This window comes from Callionymus lyra, chromosome 16, assembly GCF_982586985.1.
Source record: "Callionymus lyra chromosome 16, fCalLyr1.hap1.1, whole genome shotgun sequence".
NCBI classification, from domain to species: domain Eukaryota; kingdom Metazoa; phylum Chordata; class Actinopteri; order Syngnathiformes; family Callionymidae; genus Callionymus; species Callionymus lyra.
In genome coordinates this window covers 15490757-15511428 of record NC_141833.1, presented here as the reverse complement: position 1 = coordinate 15511428, position 20672 = coordinate 15490757, and the positions used below count along the sequence as shown (strand labels likewise).

Here is a 20672-nt window from a genome sequence, read left to right as displayed (position 1 = left end):
GGGGAGACATTTGAAATAAATATCCCACTCCTCCACCAGGGGGAGACACTTAAATACCTCCCTCATTCACTAGAGGGAGACATTTGAAATAAATAACCCACTCCTCCACTAGGGGGAGACACTTAAATACCTCCTTCATTTCTTCACACTGGAACATGTGTGTGCCCCCCCCTTATCTTCACCTTCCTCTCTTTTTCATCAAACCTCTTACAGTCACCGTGACAACACTTCCTGTTGATGTGCACCTGTTTTCTCACCAGGCAGGTGGAAAGTTGCGCGGTGGCCTCTTCGTGTCACATCCTGTCAGCAACAACCACAAGTTTCCATGTGCACAACTTCTTGCAGACAAATGTTGCACACAGGAGAGACACAAAAATTGAGAATTAAAAGTTTGTAGGTGTGTGTTGAATATGTGTTTTTGTTTACTGTGTTTGTGTTGATATGTGTGTGATAATGATGTTCATGTAACTGTGTGTGTTTATTGTATTTGCGTTAGTTGCGTATATGTTGATTGGGAATTTTTTTTGAAAGTGTGTGTTTGTTTTGACTGTTTAATGTGTGTTTTACCTAGTTCACTGTGTGAATTTGTGTTGTGTACGTTGATTGTGTTTGTGTTAACTCTGTACATGTTGACTCTGTTTGTGTGTACCGTATTTGTTTTGAAATTGTGCTTTGATTGTGTCTGTTGATAATGTTAGCCTTTGTTTCTGTTGTTTGTGTGTTTATTGTGTATATTTTGACTCTTTGTTCGTTGTTTTATTTTTGACTGTGTTGCAAGTTCACTGTGTATACATAGACGGTACTTGAGTGACCATTTTTGTGCTGAATATGTGTGTTTATTCTGTTGAGTGTGCTTGTTTGGACTTTGTTTTGAATCTGTGTGAGTCTGTTGATTGAAATATGTGTTCATTGTGTTTGTTTTCGACATGCTTGTTTTGACTTTTATATTTTTTACTGTTTTGTCTTGAATGTGTGTTGTTATTATGCTTTAGTGGCCGTGTTTATGTTGACTATGTGTGCATTTATAGTACTTGTTTGTGTTCATTATGTGGTTTTGTTAAACTTTTTTATCTTGATTGTGCATTTTTATTATATGTTTGTGACCATGTTTATGTAGACTTGGTGTGTGTTAATAGTGTGAGATCTGAGTTTGTATGTGTTTTGTGTTTTTATTGTGTGTTTTGACTGTGTTTTATTTACTGTTTTTTTCTGTTTATTGTGATTGTGTTCTATTTACATGTTAACTTTTTTTGTTTTGACTTTGTTGTGTTGATTTTGTGTATCTTTATTGCATTTGTGTTGAGCGTGTTTGGTTTGACTTTTTCTTGACAGTATTTGTGTTGCTTATGTTGATTGTGTGTGTTTTCTGCATTTGTGTGCACTGCATGTGTGTTGATTTAGTCTTTTGTTACTGTGTTTGTGTGTGTGATTACATTTTCTTCAATATCTTGCATTCACCGTGCTTGTGTTGTCATGGTTGTGTGTAAGAAGTGTGTGTCTGTCTTCTCAGATGTGAGCAGCTGTTTCCACATCCTGCTGCGAGAACATGAGCGCCTCTGACAACGTTCACACAGACCACTTCCTGTTTACAAGGACCACTTCCTGTGTGGGTTGACATACTTTGGCAACTGAATAGAGAACCTGAAGTCAAATGAGTTTACCCCACAAATGATGGATCGTCAGACAAATGATGAACCCATAAAAATGAAAGAAGAGTTTTCTTTTTTTAAACAAAAACTTTATTAAAAGTATAAAAGACTGTTGACACTCTTGACATTTTTACAAACACAAGCACTGTGAGAAGGTGAATCTCAAATCTTGTTTTCATCCTCTTGATTTCTGTGGAACAAAAGGAAGTTGACAAGTGAGTGTGTATGTGTGTTCACATGAATTCCTATGTGTGCATATGTGTATGTGTCTGTATCTATGAGTGTATAGTGTATATATGTGTGTCTGTGTCCTCACACTCTCTGGTCCAGTAGAACAGACTGAGCAGGACGTTGAAGACGATGGTCTTGATGAGCAGCAGTCTGAGGACCAGCATCTTCAGTGTGGTCAAGTTCAGCGTCTGGTCTGTGGGGGAGGCAGGCGGAGGGTCAGGCTCAGTCAGAGGTTCTGGTGGCATTGGTGGTCTAAGGTCACTCACCTCGTTCAAGGACATCGTCACAGTGAGTCACATGAGGAACACCTGGAAGAGTCAGAGTGAGTTGAGTCCTCTCAGACGGGTTCAAGTGTGCACCCTTACCTGCTTCACACAGGTGCTGGTTTTCTTCAGTCAGCACAGCAAGCTGACTAAACATGGGGTCACCATCGATCCTGGCGGGCTTCGTGCCATTGAAGACATCCTTCAATTCAGTCTCTTGGACAGCGTTGAAACGATTGAAGCCAGTGGCCAAACACACGGACACAGAGTCCTGCTGAAGTTTGAAGAACCAAGGTTCCACTTCCTTACCTGGAAGACAGAAGAATTCTGTTACCCAGTGTCCCTCTGACGACTCACTCACTCTCTGGCTCATTCAACTGACTCACTAACTAATTGGCCGACTCACTCACTGACTCACTTACAGACTGTAGACTATCGTAACCCTGATCAAATCTCCGATCTCTGGACACACAGGTGTGGTCGGGAATGTTCTGAGGTCACTAGTTTCATATCAGATGAATAAACATCTCCTGCGAGGGAGAGAACTCACTGGACTCTACAGTAAGTCGGAATCCAGAGCCAAAGTCCACTTTTCTCAACCCAGCATCAATCACACTGAGAGAAATATGAAGACGAAAACAATAGGACTTCAGACCACTTCACTCCAGTACACTAAAGCTGCACCTAAGACCACCAAGATCAGCCTTTACCATTGAACGCTAAAATCTAGAAGGTAGACCAACACAGAGAAAACTAGAACTAAGTTGTGTTTAGAAGCTATTAAGGACTCACTGGACTCTATGGTCAACCTGGATCCAGAACCAAAGAACACTTTTCCTGAACCAGCATCAGTCCCACTGTGCGACCTGGTATAACAAGAACACTTTGACCAGAATAGTTAGACTGAAGAGTAAGAAAAACCTGCTAACCCCTGAGATCACCACACCCAGACCCCGGAAAATATCGCGTAGTGCCAGGTGGACCAGAAACAGAAACACCTGGTCACTAGGAGAACTCACTGGACTCCATGTTCAGCCTGGGTCACAGAACCAGTCCACACTAGTTGAGACCAAAACTAGACATAAGACTAACATAGAGAGAACCAGAAAAAGGTTGTCTACAATATGACCAAGAACTCACAGGATTCCACGATCAGTCTGGAGCCGGGACCAAAGACTAATTTTGCAGAATAAGTTACACAGAAGGAAATGTAACTACAAAAACACCAAGACATCAGATAAGCTGACTCCAGACCACTTGACCTAAACCTGAGACCCCCTAGACTAGCTTATCTACTGTTCACTAGAATCATACATTAGAATTACACAGGGAAACCTGGTACCAGAAATAGGTTGTCTCAAACTCACTGTATTCAATGGTCAATTTGGATCAAGAACCAAAGACCAGTTTATCTAGTCCAATTCCAGAGACACTGAGAAATCTTAAAATAAAAACACCAAGACAACAAGGACCCTAAACCAGAAATACCTAATATGAGAACTGCTCCTGGACCATCCATGATGCCAGGACCAGAGTCCAAACACTCCTGTAGTAAGAACGGACCCAGATCTATGGACACCAGAGTTGATGGAGTAGTACATTCAGAAATCCAAGATAGCACACTGGTCCTGACCAACGTGATGGGGTTCCAGGACTAAATTCCATCATCCCTTCAGAGCAGAATCCTGAAAACAGGGAGTACCTTAAAGCACTCATTGGACTCAACAGTCAGTTGAGATAGAAAACCAAAGAAAGGTTTGATTGACACCAGTCACACCACAATAAAATATGATGACAAAGCTCTCAACAACAACTTGACTCCAGGCTACTTTACATACGTGAGGCAACCAGAAGAACAGATTTTACTACTGGAAGAAAACATCATATTTTAGACCAGAATTAAGAATTTCAGAAGAACTCACTGGACTCTACAGTAAGTTGTGTTCCGGAACCAAAGTCCACTTTTGTCAACCCAGCACCAGTCACACTGCAATATATATGAAGACGAAAACACTAGGACTTCAGACCACTTGACTCCAGTACACTTATGCTGCATCTAAGACCACCAAGATCAGCCTTTACCATTGAACGCTAAAATCTAAAATCTAGACCAACACAGAGAAAACTATAACCAAGTTGTGTTTAGAAGCTATTAAGGACTTACTGGACTCTATGGTCAGTCTGGATCCAGAGCCAAAGACCACTTTCCTTAATCCAGCATCAATTACACTGTGAGATATATGAAGACGAAAAACACTAGGACCTCAGACCACTTGACTCCAGTACACTTAAGCTGCACCTAAGACCACCAAGATCAGCCTTTACCATTGAACGCTAAAATCTAGAATGTAGACCAACACAGAGAAAACTAGAACCAAGTTGTGTTTAGAAGCTATTAAGGACTCACTGGATTCTATGGTCAGCCTGGATCCAGGGACAAAGACCAGTCTACCAAATCCAGTTCCAGTCACACTGTGCGACCTGTTATAACAAGAATACTAAGACCTGGTCTACTAAAGACCTCTACAAAAATAACTTACTTACTTGCTTGCTTACCTCAGACCTCCTTGAGAAGATCTCAGAGAAGCCAGTACCAGATCAGGACTGATCATTTTTGGACTTACTGGACTCTACTGGATCCAGAACCAAGGATCAGTTTGGTAGCTCCAGACAACAGTAAATCATGTAAGAGTAAAAACATTATGACCACATGGTAGCTCAATTATAAGACTACCCATGACAAGAATAGTTAGACTGAAGAGTAAGAAAAACCTGGTAACCCCTGAGATCACCACACCCAGACCCCGGAAAATATCACATAGTGCCAGGTGGACCAGAAACAGAAACACCTAGTCACTAGGAGAACTCACTGGACTCCATATTCAGCCTGGGTCACAGAACCAGTCCACACTAGTTGAGACCAAGACTAGACTTAAGACTAACAAAGACAGAACCAGAAAGAGGTTGTCTACAATATGACCAAGAACTCACAGGATTCCACGATCAGTCTGGAGCCAGAACCAAAGAATACTTTTGCAGAATAAGTCACACAGAAGGAAATGTAACTACAAAAACACCAAGACATCAAATAAGCTGAATCCAGACCACTTGACCTAGACTAGCTTATCTACTGTTCATAAGTCTGTTCATTACTTTCAGAAATCCAAGATAGACAACAGATAAGCTGACTTCAGACCACTTGACCACCTAAATCGGAGACCCCCTAGACTAGCTTATCTACTGTTCACTAGAATCAGACATTAGAATTACACAGGGAAACCTGGTACTGAAATAGGTTGTCTCAAACTCACTGTATTCAATGGTCAAATTGGATCAAGAACCAAAGACCAGTTTCTCTAGTCCAATTCCAGACACTCAGAAATCCAAGATAGCACACTGGTCCTGACCAACGAGATGGGGTTCCAGGACTAAATTACATCATCACTTCAGAGCAGAATCCTGAAAACAGGGAGTACCTTAAAGCACTCATTGGACTCAACAGTCAGTTGAGATAGAAAACCAAAGAAAGGTTTGATTGACACCAGTCACACCACAATAAAATATGATGACAAAGCTCTCAACAACAACTTGACTCCAGGCTACTTTACATACGTGAGGCAACCAGAAGAACAGATTTTACTACTGGACGCAAACTTCATATTTTAGACCATAATTAAGAATTTCGGAAGAACTCACTGGACTCTACAGTAAGTTGTGTTCCGGAACCAAAGTCCACTTTTGTCAACCCAGCACCAGTCACACTGCAATATATATGAAGATGAAAACACTAGGACGTCAGACTACTTGACTCCAGTACACTTAAGCTGCATCTAAGACCACCAAGATCAGCCTTTACCATTGAACGCTAAAATCTAGAATCTAGACCAACACAGAGAAAACTAGAACTAAGTTGTGTTTAGAAGCTATTAAGGACTTACTGGACTCTATGGTCAGTCTGGATCCAGAGCCAAAGACCACTTTTCTTAACCCAGCATCAATTACACTGTGAGAAAAATTAAGACGAAAACACTAGGACCTCAGACCACTTGACTCCAGTACACTTAAGCTGCATCTAAGACCACCAAGATCAGCCTTTACCATTGAACGCTAAAATCTAGAACGTAGACCAACACAGAGAAAACTAGAACCAAGTTGTGTTTAGAAGCTGTTAAGGAGTCACTGGACTCCACGTTCAGCCTGGGTCACAGAACCAGTCCACACTAGTTCAGACCAAGACTAGACATAAGAATAACATAGAGAGAACCAGAAAGAGGTTGTCTACAATATGACCAAGAACTCACAGGATTCCACGATCAGTCTGGAGCCAGAACCAAAGACTACTTTTGCAGAGGAAGTCACACAGAAGGAAATGTAACTACGAAAACTCCAAGACAACAGATAAGCTGACTTCAGACCACTTGACCACCTAAATCGGAGACCCTCTAGACTAGCTTATCTACTGTTCACTAGAATCATACATTAGAATTACACAGGGAAACCTGGTACCAGAAATAGGTTGTCTCAAACTCACTGTATTCAATGGTCAATTTGGATCAAGAACCAAAGACCAGTTTATCTAGTCCAATTCCAGAGACACTGAGAAATCTTAAAATAAAAACACCAAGACAACAAGGACCCTAAACCAGAAATACCTAATATGAGAACTGCTCCTGGACCATCCATGATGCCAGGACCAGATTCCAAACACTCCTGTAGTTAGAACGGACCCAGATCTATGGACACCAGAGTTGATGGAGTAGTACATTCAGAAATCCAAGATAGCACACTGGTCCTGACCAACGTGATGGGGTTCCAGGACTAAATTCCATCATCACTTCAGAGCAGAATCCTGAAAACAGGGAGTACCTTAAAGCACTCATTGGTTTTAACAGTCAGTTGAGATAGAAAACCAAAGAAAGGTTTGATTGACACCAGTCACACCACAATAAAATATGATGACAAAGCTCTCAACAACAACTTGACTCCAGGCTACTTTACATACGTGAGGCAACCAGAAGAACAGATTTTACTACTGGACGCAAGCTTCATATTTTAGACCAGAATTAAGAATTTCAGAAGAACTCACTGGACTCTACAGTAAGTCGGGATCCAGAACCAAAGTCCACTTTTGTCAACCCAGCATCAGTCACACTGCAATATAGATGAAGACGAAAACACTGGGACTTCAGACCACTTGACTCCAGTACACTTATGCTGCATCTAAGACCACCAAGATCAGCCTTTAACATTGAACGCTAAAATCTAGAATCTAGACCAACACAGAGAAAACTAGAACCAACTCGTGTTTAGAAGCTATTAAGGACTTACTGGACTCTATGGTCAGTCTGGATCCAGAACCAAAGACCACTTTCCTTAACCCAGCATCAATTACACTGTGAGATATATGAAGACGAAAACACTAGGACCTCAGACCACTTGACTCCAGTAGACTTAAGCTGCACCTAAGACCACCAAGATCAGCCTTTACCATTGAACGCTAAAATCTAGAACGTAGACCAACACAGAGAAAACTAGAACCAAGTTGTGTTTAGAAGCTATTAAGGACTCACTGGACTCTATGGTCAACCTGGATCCAGAGCCAAAGACCAGTCTTCCATATCCAGTTCCAGTCACACTGTGCGACCTGGTATAACAAGAACACTAAGACCTGGTCTACTAAAGACCTCTACAAAAATAACTTACTTACTTGCTTGCTTACCTCAGACCTCATTGAGAAGATCTCAGAGAAGCCAGTACCAGATCAGGACTGATCATTTTTGGACTTACTGGACTCTACTGGATCCAGAACCAAGGATCAGTTTGGTAGCTCCAGACAACAGTAAATCATGTAATTCCCCTGAGATCACCACACCCAGACCCCGGAAAATATCACGTAGTGCCAGGAGGACCAGAAACTCAAACACCTGGTCACTAGGAGAACTCACTGGACTCCACGTTCAGCCTGGGTCACAGAACCAGTCCACACTAGTTGAGACCAAGACAAGACTTAAGACTAACAAAGAGAGAACCAGAAAGACACCAAGACCTAATTTCAGCTGACTCCAGACCACCTTACCAGGACCTGAGACAACCTAGACTAGATTTGACTAATGTTCACGAGAATTAGACTTTAGACCTGCACATCGGAGACTGGAACCAGAAATAGATAGTCAATACAATATCACTTAAAAACTCACTGTATTCAACGATCCATCTGGATCCAGAACCAAAGACAATTGTAGATAACATTAAATTCTAGACCAACAGAAAGAGAACCAGAAAAAGTTGTCTTGAGAATTTTAGAAGAAACTCACAGGACTCTACAGTAAGTTGGGATCCAGAACCAAAGACCAGTCCCACAGTAAGTCAATAGTTATACTTTAGATTAAGATAGACCCTGGAACACCTGAACCCCAAAAACACACGATTAGATCCTCAGAAAGACTCACAAGGCTCTACGGTCAGTTTGGATCCAGAACCAAAGAATAGTTTGTCGCTTCCACTTCCATACACACTGTGAGACCCGCTAATACAAAAACACAAAGACCTCAGATTTTACCACCAGACACAAAAATCTAATTTTAGACCAACAGAAAAAGAACCAAAACAAAGAGCAACTAATCATAAAACACCAATACATAAAACCCTGCAAAAAAAAAACATTACAGTGTAACAGGATCAGTTCTACGGTGGACACCATGATTAGACTTATAACAAACACAGAGACAACCAGAAGCATGTTGTGTACAATATGGGTGAGAAACTCACAGGTCTCCACATTTAGTCTGGATCCAGAACCAAAGACGAGTTGTGTTCCACTAGTCACACTGCAAGAAATGTTATGACAAAATCCTCAAGAACCTAGACAGACTAACCCAGAGCTCAGAACACCAAAACAAGGTTTTTCCTAATGTACACTAAAATAGAATTTTCTAGACAAACACAGGGAGAACCAAAACCAGGTAGTCTATAATGTGACGGAGGAACTCACTAGACTCCACAGTTAGTCTGCATCCGGAACCAAAGACTATTTTTCCAGATCCATCATTAACCACACTGTGAGATATGATACAACAAAAACACCCAGACCTCATACCACCATGACCCTTAACAACTGAGACCTACAGGAGGAGAACTAGCACACTTCAGACCACCAGGACGAGACTAGGGAGTCTCAATTAAACCATTTATGATGAGAACCACATCATCTATAAAACCTTTTGAAAAGCTCATGGGACTCTATGCTCATTCTGGATCCAGAACCAAAGACACGTTTGTAGCTTTCACTTCCATACACACTTTGAGACCCAAAACAAAAAAACAAAGACGTCAAATCACCAAAAGAAGAAGACCACATTACTATGTCACAGGACCAGTTTTCTCGTGGACACCAACACTAGAATAAAAACAAACACAGAGAGAACAAGTGGCAGGTCTTCTGCAATATGTCTACATAACTCACAGGACTCCACAGTCAGTCTGGATCTATAACAGAAGACCAGTCCATCTACCAACAAACAGTAAAAATGTGACTGCAAAACCTTAAGACCACATGCCCCTTAAAAAAAATGTATGTCTATAAAACCCCAAAAGCGGACCACCAAAATTAAAACCAGGAACAAAATGTCAGCGGAACTTACTGGACTCCACATTCAGTCTGGATCCAGAAGCAAAGACCAGTTTGTCAAGATCGGCACCAGTAACACTGCAAGAAACCTAATAGCAAAATCCTTGAGGACGCTTAAACAGACTCTAGACCAAAACAGAGAGAAACTAAACCAAAACAAGGTATTCTATATTATTATGGAGGAACTCACTTGACACCACAGTCAGTATGGATCCAGAACCAAACAGTAGTCTTCCTGATGCAGTGAACACACTGTATAATATGATACAACAAAAACACCAAGACAACCATGACCCTGAACCACATAGACCTACAATAGGAGATAGAGCACACTTTAGGCAACCAGGACCAGACTAGAGAGTCATACTTAAACTTTCATCTGTAGAACTTCAAAAGAACTCACGGGACTCTACGGTCAGTCTGGTTCCAGAACCGAAAAGTAATTGGTAACTTCCAATTCTAGACACACTGTGAGATCAGGTACAACAAAAACGCCAAGACCACAGACCCCCTGCAGAAGACCCCCATTACTGCATATAACAAGTTCACTAGATGAGAGTAATCGTTAAACGAACACATAGAGCTAGAAGCAGAACCAAGTCGTCGACAATATGACAGTGGAACTTACTGGACTACACAAACAGTAAAGATCCAGACACAAAAAACAGTTCAGAGAAACCAGCACAAGTCACATTGCAAAAATGTGATGACAAAATTCTAAAGAACACAGGAAGATTGACCCAGACCAAACAAGACCAAAACAAGATTAGTACCACTAGACACTAAAATGTATTCTAGACCAACTGAGGGAGAACCAAAAAACAGTTATTGATGAGAACCACATAATCTGTAGAACCTCAGAAGAACTCACAAGGCTCTACGGTCAGTCTGGATCCAGAACCAAAGAACAGTTTGTAGCTTCCACTTCCATACACACTGTGAGACCCACTAATACAAAAACACAAAGACCTCAAATTTTAACACCAGACACAAAAATCTCATTTTAGACCAACAGAAAAAGAACCAGAACGAAGAGCAACTAATCATAAAACACCAAGACATAAAACCCTGCAAAAAAAACATTATCGTGTAACAGGATCAGTTCTACGGTGGACACCATGATTAGACTTATAACAAACAGAGAGAGAACCAGAAGCATGTTGTGTACAATATGGGTGAGAAACTCACAGGTCTCCACATTTAGTCTGGATCCAGAACCAAAGAAGAGTTTTGTTCCACTAGTCACACTGCAAGAAATGTTGTGACAAAATCCTCAAGAACCCAGACAGACTAACCCAGAGCTCAGAACACCAAAACCAGGTTTTTTCTAATGTACACTAAAATAGAATTTTTTAGACAAACATAGGGAGAACCAAAACCAAGTAGTCTATAATGTGACGGAGGAACTCACTAGACTCCACAGTTAGTCTGCATCCGGAACCAAAGACTATTTTTCCAAATCCATCATTAACCACACTGTGAGATATGATACAACAAAAACACCCAGACCTCATACCACCATGACCCTTAACAACTGAGACCTACAGGAGGAGAACTAGTACACTTCAGACGACCAGGACGGGACTAGGGAGTCTCAATTAAACCATTTATGATGAGAACCACATCATCTATAAAACCTTTTGAAAAGCTCATGGGACTCTATGCTCATTCTGGATCCAGAACCAAAGACACTTTGTAGCTTTCACTTCCATACACACTTTGAGACCCAAAACAAAAACACAAAGACGTCAAATCACCAAAAGAAGAAGACCACATTACTATGTCACAGGACCAGTTTTCTCGTGGACACCAACACTAGAATAAAAACAAACACAGAGAGAACATGTGGCAGGTCTTCTACAATATGTCTACGTAACTCACAGGACTCCAGGTTCAGTCTGGATCTAAAACCGAAGACCAGTCTATCTACCAACAAACAGTAAAACATGTGACTGCAAAACCTTAAGAACACATGCCCCTGAAAAAAATGTCTAAAAAGTCTATAAAACCCCAAACTGGAACCACCAAAATTAAAACCAGGAACAATGTCAGCGGAACTTACTGGACTCCACATTCAGTCTGGATCCAGAAGCAAAGACCAGTTTGTCAAGATTGGCACCAGTAACACTGCAAGAAACCTAATAGCAAAATCCTTGAGGACGCTTGAACAGACTCTAGACCAAAACAGAGAGAAACTAAACTAAAACAAGGTATTCTACATTATTAAGGAGGAACTCACTTGACACCACAGTCAGTATGGATCCAGAACCAAACAGTAGTCTTCCTGATGCAGTGAACACACTGTATAATATGATACAACAAAAACACCAAGACCACTATGACCCTGAACCACATAGACCTACAATAGGAGATAGAGCACACTTTAGACAACCAGGACCAGACTAGAGAGTCATACTTAAACTTTCATCTGTAGAACTTCAAAATAACTCACGGGACTCTACGGTCAGTCTGGTTCCAGAACCGAAAAGTAATTGGTAACTTCGACTTATAGATACACTGTGAGATCAGGTACAACAAAAACGCCAAGACCACAGACCCAGCAGAAGACCCCCATTACTGCATATAACAAGTTCACTAGATGAGAGTAATCGTTAAACGAACACATAGAGCTAGAAGCAGAACCAAGTCGTCGACAATATGACAGTGGAACTTACTGGACTACACAAACAGTAAAGATCCAGACACAAAAAACAGTTCAGAGAAACCAGCACAAGTCACATTGCAAAAATGTGATGACAAAATTCTTAAGAACACAGAAAGATTGACCCAGACCAAACAAGACCAAAACAAGATTAGTACCACTAGACACTAAAATGTATTCTAGACCAACTGAGGGAGAACCAAAAAACAGTTATTGATGAGAACCACATCATCTGTAGAACCTCAGAAGAACTCACAAGGCTCTACGGTCAGTCTGGATCCAGAACCAAAGAACAGTTTGTAGTTTCCACTTGAATACACACTGTGAGACCCGCTAATACAAAAACCCAAAGACCTCAGATTTTACCACCTGACACAAAAATCTCATTTTAGACCAACAGAAAAAGAACCAGAACAAAGAGCAACTAATCTAAAAACACCAAGACATAAAACCCTGGTAAAAAAAAAAAAACATTACCGTGTAACAGGTTCAGTTCTACGGTGGACACCATGATTAGACTTATAACAAAACAAGATTAGTACGACTAGACACTAAAATGTATTCTAGACCAACTGAGGGAGAACCAAAAACCAGTTATTGATGAGAACCACATACAGTAATCCTCAGTGTGTAGAATGTAGAACCTCAGAAGAACTCACAAGGCTCTATGGTCAGTCTGGATCCAGAACCAAAAACGATTTTGTATCCTCCAGTATCAGACACACAGTGAGACCCGCTAATACAAAAACACAAAGACCTCAAACCCACAGGAGAAGACCACATTACTGTGTTAGTACTAGTTCACTAGGGTAACACCAAGAACCGACTCAAAACATACAAAGTGAGAACCAGTTGTAGGTCGTCTACAATATGACTTAGTAACTGTCAAACATATGACAGCCAAAACAATATGACCTCTCAAAAGACCCATATCTATGAAACCTGCATCAACAATGTCACACTTAAACCCAAACCAAAAGCAGGATCAGGTCATGTACAACATGAGAGTGGAACTTACTGGACTCCACATTCAGTCTAGATCCAGAACCAAAGACCAGTTTGGAGAAACCAGCATCATTCACACTGCAAGAAACCTGATGGCATAATCCTTGAGGACGCTAAAACAAACTCTAGACCAACACACAGAAAGACCCAACCAAAATAAAGTATTCTACATTATGATGGAGCAACTCACTGGAGACCAAAGTCAGTCTGGATCCAGAACCAAACAGTAGTCTTTTAGATGCAAAGTCCAACACACTGTAGGATATGAAACAAGAAAAACTACAAGATCACCAAGACCCGAGGAGTCCTCCAGAAGGAAAAGCAGCCCACTTGAGACCACCAGGAACAGACTAGAGAATCACAATTGAACTTTCATCTGAAGAAACTCAGAATAACTCACCAGACACCACACTTAGTCTGGATCCAGAACCAAAGACTAGTCTGGAGTCACTAGCACTAGTCACACTGCAAGAAATGTGATGACAAAATCCTGAAGAAACCAGACAGATTGATCCAGACCTGGACCACCCAAACCAGATTAGTAACATTGGACAGTAATTTAAGAACAACACAGGGGAAACTCAATCCAGGTAGTCTATAATAACAGAGGAACTCACGGGGCTCCACAGTCAGTCTGGATCCAAAACCAAAGACCAGTCTGGTGACACCAGTATTAGTCACACTGCAAGTTATCTGATGACAAGAACCTAGAGAAATTGACCCAGACTTGAGACCACCAAAACCCGATTATAACCACTTGACACTTTACCACTTGAGTCTAGAGACCTCAAACACCCAAGAGAGGACCATATTACCTTGTTACGCATTTTCTAGTTGAGGATAGACTGAAAAGAAACAAAGAGAGACCCCGAACCATGTTGTCACCAGAAATTCACCAGGTACCAGAAAGGTACTAGGACAAAAAAAGCGGTCCCATTTAAGTTAGATTTACTGGACTCACTTAGTTCTAAAGTCACTTAACACCATCTAGAGCAGTACTCTAGTCCACTCACATCAGTGTAGCCAACCCAGGTCAAGAATCCATAGTGGGATCAGAGCCTCGACTGGGAACAAACATAAATTAAAACAGAACCATGTCTGGTCCTGACTGGATATTTTCAGCTTCCTCTTCTTTGACCTTCAACCAAAACCACTCAGAAAACACACAATTTTTAAGCTAACAATGTTCTGGTTCAGTTAATCAATCAGAATTTGAGAGCATCAGAGCAGGTTCAGAACTCACGGGTCTCAATGTTCAACCTGGTTCCAGCTCCAAAGTAGATCTTTGACTGGCTACCAACATTCACACTGTGACCCAGTTCATGACTAAAACTTTCTTAGCTTTGTCTGCTGGTTCTGGAAGATTGTGACGACAAAAACAAACGGAAATCTCCCACAAACAAAACGATGCTCAAAGGCAGATGTTTCTTTACACTAAATGGCGAAGGTAGAAACAAAAACGAACCGGCCTGCACCGTCACTTTGGTTCCGGCACCGAAGTAAAGTTGGTACGTCTGTGCCTTCACACTGTGAGAGTTGCTGTGACAAAAACATGAAGTGGTGCTCAGAAGTTTCTTCGTGTTAAAAACAAACGTCTTCACATTTCTAAAGTTTTTAATCTTCCTCGACTTGTTCATTCATCCATCCAGTCATAAGACAAACATATTGCTTTTCTTTATTAACAGCATTTTAAATCATAATTTAGCAACAATTAAAAAAAAAAAAAAAGTAAAAAGGGGCAGAAGTAAATAAATATTAAATGTTTATTCTGTTAATATGAAAATAACTTACCATTCTTTGCTGTCCTGACACCACTTTCACCAGCAGATGGCCATGCTGAGGACGATTTCTCGTCTGGTTCTGATCCGACTTAGAAGTATATATACCAAAACAGCTGGAAAAGTCATGTGAACAACCTTGACCTATTTCAACTGTGTGTGTGTGTGTGTTTGCGAGCATGTGTGTTTTGGAATGTAAGTGTATGTGCTTACATGAGTGTGCGTATGTGTTGTCTATCTATGTGTGTGTTCATGTGAGTATCTGTTTGTGTGTGTATGTGTTGATGTCTACATTTGGTTGTGTTATTTTGAGTGTGTGTATTTGTGTGTGAGCCTTTGAACATGTGTGTTGAGTGTTGAAAAAACATCTATTTTTAGAATCATTAATTTGATTCTTCATCAACACTTCATGTTCAGAATGAGAATCTTGGTGACCAAACGTCATGCCTGGATTATCAGAACCAGAACCTCCTGTTTTCTTAATTAGTACCAACTTTTAAAATCTTGGACTAGACAACTCAAGTTAAAACCAGAATGATTGGACTCATGTTGGCACGAATCAATTGAACTCACTTCCTCATGATCCGTGGAGGACTAAGAGCTGAAGTAATGTTTTATTTATTTTATATACTTCGAGGGGGCAACATTTTCCCCTGGTGGAGAAGAGAGGGAGGTTTTTGTGCAGAGAGTGTGCGTTTGTTGTCACTGTGGGCTTCAGAGCACAGAAGTAGACAGCAGAGTCCAACTCCTGCAGGTCCTGGATCTTCAGAGTCACTGATGATGATAGGATGTCCAGCTCAGACGAAAACCTTCCAGAGGTCTTCTTCAAATATGTTGATACAGTCAGGATGAATGTGGGTCTGTTGTGTCCGACTTGTTTGTACCAGAAGAGGTAGTTGTCCTTTGCCGACGACTTGTACGAACAGGAGAGAGTCACAGAGTCTCCTTCAACTGCTGGTACTTCTGGTTCTTTTTGATGAACCTCATCTTTCTGTGCTCTTGATCCTGGAGAAGATCAACAATTAGAGAACAATCAGGTCACACACACTTATATATAGAAACACACACACACACACACACCTAGACAGGCAGCAGCCAGCAGCAGAGAGAAGAACACACACATCATGTGTGCAGTGTTGAGTCAGTGAGCTCCAGAGAAGATGAAACTCTCATCTGCTTTGTCTTCATCAACTTTCTACATCTCAAGATGGATCATCTGTTGCTCCTCCCACTACTGTCATGTGACCTATGTCAGGCAGTGACTGCTCAGAGTCGCCCCCTGGTGGAGAAGAGAGGGAGGTTTTTGTGCAGAGAGTGTGTGTTTGTTGTCACTGTGGGCCTCAGAGCACAGAAGTAGACAGCAGAGACCGTCAGTGCAGCAGACTGGATCTTCAGCTTCATCAGGCTCTTGTCAGCCGTCACTTCAGCAGTCAGGCCAGAGACTGGAGACTTGACTTCTTCTCCACCTCCTAAGTGAGCCGTCAGGAGTTCCAGCTCTCCTCCTGGATGTTGTCTGTACCAGGAGAGAAGATCGTTAAAGGCAGCAGGAGGAGAGATGGTGCAGGACAGAAGGACAGAGCTGCCTTCTGGAAAGAACTCTGGGACCTTGACTGGACTCAGTTGTCCAACACAGACACCTGCAGGAGGAGCAGAGGTGAGAAGATCATCAGCTTGAGGACGTTCAGTCTCTCTCACCTGCAAGAAGGTCCAGGAGCAGAATGATGGAGCAGAACCAGCACAACATGTTGACTGGAGGAGAACTTCCAGACGGTCTGTGTGGACCTTCTTCTCTCCACTGGAGGCAGAAACGTCCTCCTCCTCCATCTCAGGAGGTGAGCCGACTCCCTCTGGTGGCGGTTGTGGATGATGCAGGTTATTGTTCAGCAGCTGGAGGTCTGGAGTCACTGTGGGCCTCAGAGCGCAGAAGTAGACAGCAGAGTCCGTCAGTACAGTGGACTGGATCTTCAGCTCCACCTGCTGCCTGCTGACTGACAGCTGAGATGAAAACCTGGAGTCCAGAGAGGCTGCAGACCTTCTCGCCCCTGTGCCCGAGATGTAGATGAGGAACTCTGGAGCTGCTCCTGGATCTTGTCGGTACCAGAACACATAATCAGAAGCCGAGAGTCCGGAGATGTTGTAGGTGAGAGTCACAGAACCACCTGCTCCAGTCCAGACTTGGACCTGCAAAGGAAGCAGTGGCCCACACCTGCCACCTGAAGAAGTGACCGTCAGTTCGAGTGTGTGTGTGTGTGTGCGTGAGTGTGTGTGTTTCACCTGTCATCATCAACACAAACGTCAGCAGCACCAACTTCTTTGAATCCATCTTCAAACTAAAGCTTCAACACTGAATAACCTTTTCTTTTCACATGTGTGTCTGTCAGTGCGTTTTGTGTGCGTCTCCACAGAGCCTTCACCTGTGTGTCTATATCAACCTAAGTCGCCCCCTATCGGATGACTGATGCAATACATTTTTTTAAATTTTTAACTTCAGCCCCCTGGTGGAGAAGAGAGGGAGGTTTTTGTGCAGAGAGTGTGTGTTTGTTGTCACTGTGGGCTGCAGAGCACAGAAGTAGACAGCAGAGTCCAACTCCTGCAGGTCCTGGATCTTCAGAGTCACTGATGATGATAGGATGTCCAGCTCAGACGAAAACCTTCCAGAGGGGGTCTCCTTGATATATGTTGATACAGTCAGGAGGAATGTGGGTCTGTTGTGTCCGACTTGTTTGTACCAGAAGAGGTAGACAGAAGTCGATGAGGACTTGTACGAACAGGAGAGAGTCACAGAGGCTCCTTCAACTGCTGGTACTTCTGGTTCTTCTTGATGAACCTCATCTTTCTGTGCTCTGGATCCTGGAGAAGATCAACAATTAGAGAACAATCAGGTCACACACACTTATATATAGAAACACACACACACACACACACCTAGACAGGCAGCAGCCAGCAGCAGAGAGAAAAACACACACATCATGTGTGCAGTGTTGAGTCAGTGAGCTCCAGAGAAGATGAAACTCTCATCTGCTTTGTCTTCATCAACTTTCTACATCTCAAGGTGGATCATCTGTTGCTCCTCCCACTACTGTCATCTGACCTATGTCAGTCAGTGACTGCTCAGAGTCGCCCCCTGGTGGAGAAGAGAGGGAGGTTTTTGTGCAGAGAGTGTGTGTTTGTTGTCACTGTGGGCCTCAGAGCACAGAAGTAGACAGCAGAGTCCGTCAGTGCAGCAGACTGGATCTTCAGCTTCATCAGGCTCTTGTCAGCTGTCACTTCAGCAGTCAGGCCAGAGACTGGAGACTTGACTTCTTCTCCACCTCCTAAGTGAGCCGTCAGGAGTTCCAGCTCTCCTCCTGGATGTTGTCTGTACCAGGAGAGACGATCGCTAAAGGCAGCAGGAGGAGAGATGGTGCAGGACAGAAGGACAGAGCTGCCTTCTGGAAAGAACTCTGGGACCTTGACTGGACTCAGTTGTCCAACACAGACACCTGCAGGAGGAGCAGAGGTGAGAAGATCATCAGCTTGACGTTCAGTCTCTCTCACCTGTTAGAAGGTCCAGGAGCAGAATGATGGAGCAGAACCAGCACAACATGTTGACTGGAGGAGAACTTCCAGACGGTCTGTGTGGACCTTCTTCTCTCCACTGGAGGCAGAAACGTCCTCCTCCTCCATCTCAGGAGGTGAGCCGACTCCCTCTGGTGGCGGTTGTGGATGATGCAGGTTATTGTTCAGCAGCTGGAGGTCTGGAGTCACTGTGGGCCTCAGAGCGCAGAAGTAGACAGCAGAGTCCGTCAGTACAGTGGACTGGATCTTCAGCTCCACCTGCTGCCTGCTGACTGACAGCTGAGATGAAAACCTGGAGTCCAGAGAGGCTGCAGACCTTCTCGCCCCTGTCCCCGAGATGTAGATGAGGAACTCTGGAGCTGCTCCTGGATCTTGTCGGTACCAGAACACATGATCAGAAGCCGAGAGTCCGGAGATGTTGTAGGTGAGAGTCACAGAACCACCTGCTCCAGTCCAGACTTGGACCTGCAGAGGAAGCAGTGGCCCACACCTGCCACCTGAAGAAGTGACCGTCAGTTCGAGTGTGTGTGTGTGTGTGCGTGAGTGTGTGTGTTTCACCTGTCATCATCAACACAAACGTCAGCAGCACCAACTTCTTTGAATCCATCTTCAAACTAAAGCTTCAACACTGAATAGCCTTTTCTTTTCACATGTGTGTCTGTCAGTGCGTTTTGTGTGCGTCTCCACAGAGCCTTCACCTGCGTGTCTATATCAACCTAAGTCGCCCCCTATCGGATGACTGATGCAATACATTTTTTTAAATTTTTAACTTCAGCCCCCTGGTGGAGAAGAGAGGGAGGTTTTTGTGCAGAGAGTGTGTGTTTGTTGTCACTGTGGGCTGCAGAGCACAGAAGTAGACAGCAGAGTCCAACTCCTGCAGGTCCTGGATCTTCAGAGTCACTGATGATGATAGGATGTCCAGCTCAGACGAAAACCTTCCAGAGGTGGTCTCCTTGAAATATGTTGATACAGTCAGGATGAATGTGGGTCTGTTGTGTCCGACTTGTTTGTACCAGAAGAGGTAGTTGTCCTTTGCCGACGACTTGTACGAACAGGAGAGAGTCACAGAGTCTCCTTCAACTGCTGGTACTTCTGGTTCTTCTTGATGAACCTCAACTTTCTGTGCTCTGGATCCTGGAGAAGATCAACAGTTAGCGAAAACAACGAGACAAACACACACGTACATATATATATACATATATACATATATATATACATATATCTATAGATCTATAGATCTATAGATCTATAGATATATAGATAAGATAGATAAGATAGATAGATAGACAGATAGACACACACACACACCTAGACAGGCAGCAGCCAGCAGCAGAGAGAAGAACACACACATCATGTGTGCAGTGTTGAGTCAGTTAGCTCCAGAGAAGATGAAACTCTCATCTGCTTTGTCTTCATCAACTTTCTACATCTCAAGGTTGATCCTCTGTGGCTCCTCCCACTACTGTCATGTGACCTATATCAGGCAGTGACTGCTCAAAGTTGCCCCCTGGTGGAGAGGTGAGGGAGTTTTTTGTGTAGAGGCTGTGGGCCTCAGAGCACAGAAGTAGACAGCAGAGTACATCAGTGCAGCAGACTGGATCTTCAACATCATCAGGCTCTTGATAACTTGACTTTTTCTCCACCTCCTACACCTTTTGGTTTGAACAGAAGCGAAAAGATCAACACTCTTGGTAGCATCATTAAAATATCAACTTTATTGAAACATCGACACAAGAGAACACAATCACCAGAGCGCTGTAGAACCGGCTCAGGGGCCTCATACAGGTTCTGGAGGTCAGACAGAGAAACTAATCGGTGATTCAAACTGAACTCAACTGGTACATTCCAGCAACAACGAACTTCTGATTCGACCCAAATAAGGTTCATGTGAGGACCTCA

The 20672-nt window shown here is 42.8% G+C and overlaps 2 protein-coding genes and 1 gene segment (V, D, J or C); all 3 read right to left on the bottom strand.

The window, feature by feature from the left end:
• Window positions 1-1716: 1716 nt before the first annotated feature.
• On the bottom strand, window positions 1717-18286 carry LOC148063897 (T cell receptor alpha chain MC.7.G5-like). The gene is made up of 7 exons (XM_087811494.1): window positions 18141-18286; window positions 17774-18065; window positions 10174-10238; window positions 2246-2452; window positions 2147-2188; window positions 1966-2073; window positions 1717-1839 (listed from the first exon to the last, which is right to left on the bottom strand). Coding segments are annotated over exons 1-7 (762 nt in total). The 5' UTR covers window positions 18187-18286; the 3' UTR covers window positions 1717-1837.
• Window positions 16340-17693, bottom strand: LOC148063898 (T cell receptor alpha variable 1-1-like). The segment is given in 3 exon segments: window positions 16340-16852; window positions 16911-17428; window positions 17490-17693. Coding segments are annotated over 3 exon segments (588 nt in total).
• A 292-nt stretch (window positions 18287-18578) lies between the features above and the next one.
• On the bottom strand, window positions 18579-20660 carry LOC148063896 (uncharacterized). The gene is made up of 4 exons (XM_087810356.1): window positions 20417-20660; window positions 19606-19907; window positions 18753-19331; window positions 18579-18697 (listed from the first exon to the last, which is right to left on the bottom strand). The coding sequence occupies exons 1-3, from the start codon at window positions 20658-20660 to the stop codon at window positions 18756-18758; spliced, it is 1122 nt and encodes a 373-aa protein (XP_087666482.1). The 3' UTR covers window positions 18579-18697; window positions 18753-18755.
• Between the last annotated feature and the right edge of the window lie 12 nt (window positions 20661-20672).

What these genes read in the sequence shown, in the direction of transcription:
- LOC148063897 (XM_087811494.1), bottom strand. Translation starts at nt 18,186, where the DNA reads ATGATGTGTGTGTTTTTCTCTCTGCTGCTGGCTGCTGCCTGTCTAG. An exon ending in GCTGTCTACTTCTGTGCTCT is followed by an intron (nt 10,239 to 17,773) that starts GCAGCCCACAGT and finishes CTGATCTCACAG; the next exon opens with TGTGTCTAGAATTGGAAGTT. An exon ending in CCAGCACCTGTGTGAAGCAG is followed by an intron (nt 2,189 to 2,245) that starts GTAAGGGTGCAC and finishes TGACTCTTCCAG; the next exon opens with GTGTTCCTCATGTGACTCAC.
- LOC148063896 (XM_087810356.1), bottom strand. Translation starts at nt 20,660, where the DNA reads ATGAACCTTATTTGGGTCGAATCAGAAGTTCGTTGTTGCTGGAATGTA. An exon ending in CAAACCAAAAGGTGTAGGAG is followed by an intron (nt 19,908 to 20,416) that starts GTGGAGAAAAAG and finishes GATCTTCTCCAG; the next exon opens with GATCCAGAGCACAGAAAGTT. An exon ending in TCTGTGCTCTGCAGCCCACA is followed by an intron (nt 19,332 to 19,605) that starts GTGACAACAAAC and finishes TGATGATGACAG; the next exon opens with GTGAAACACACACACTCACG.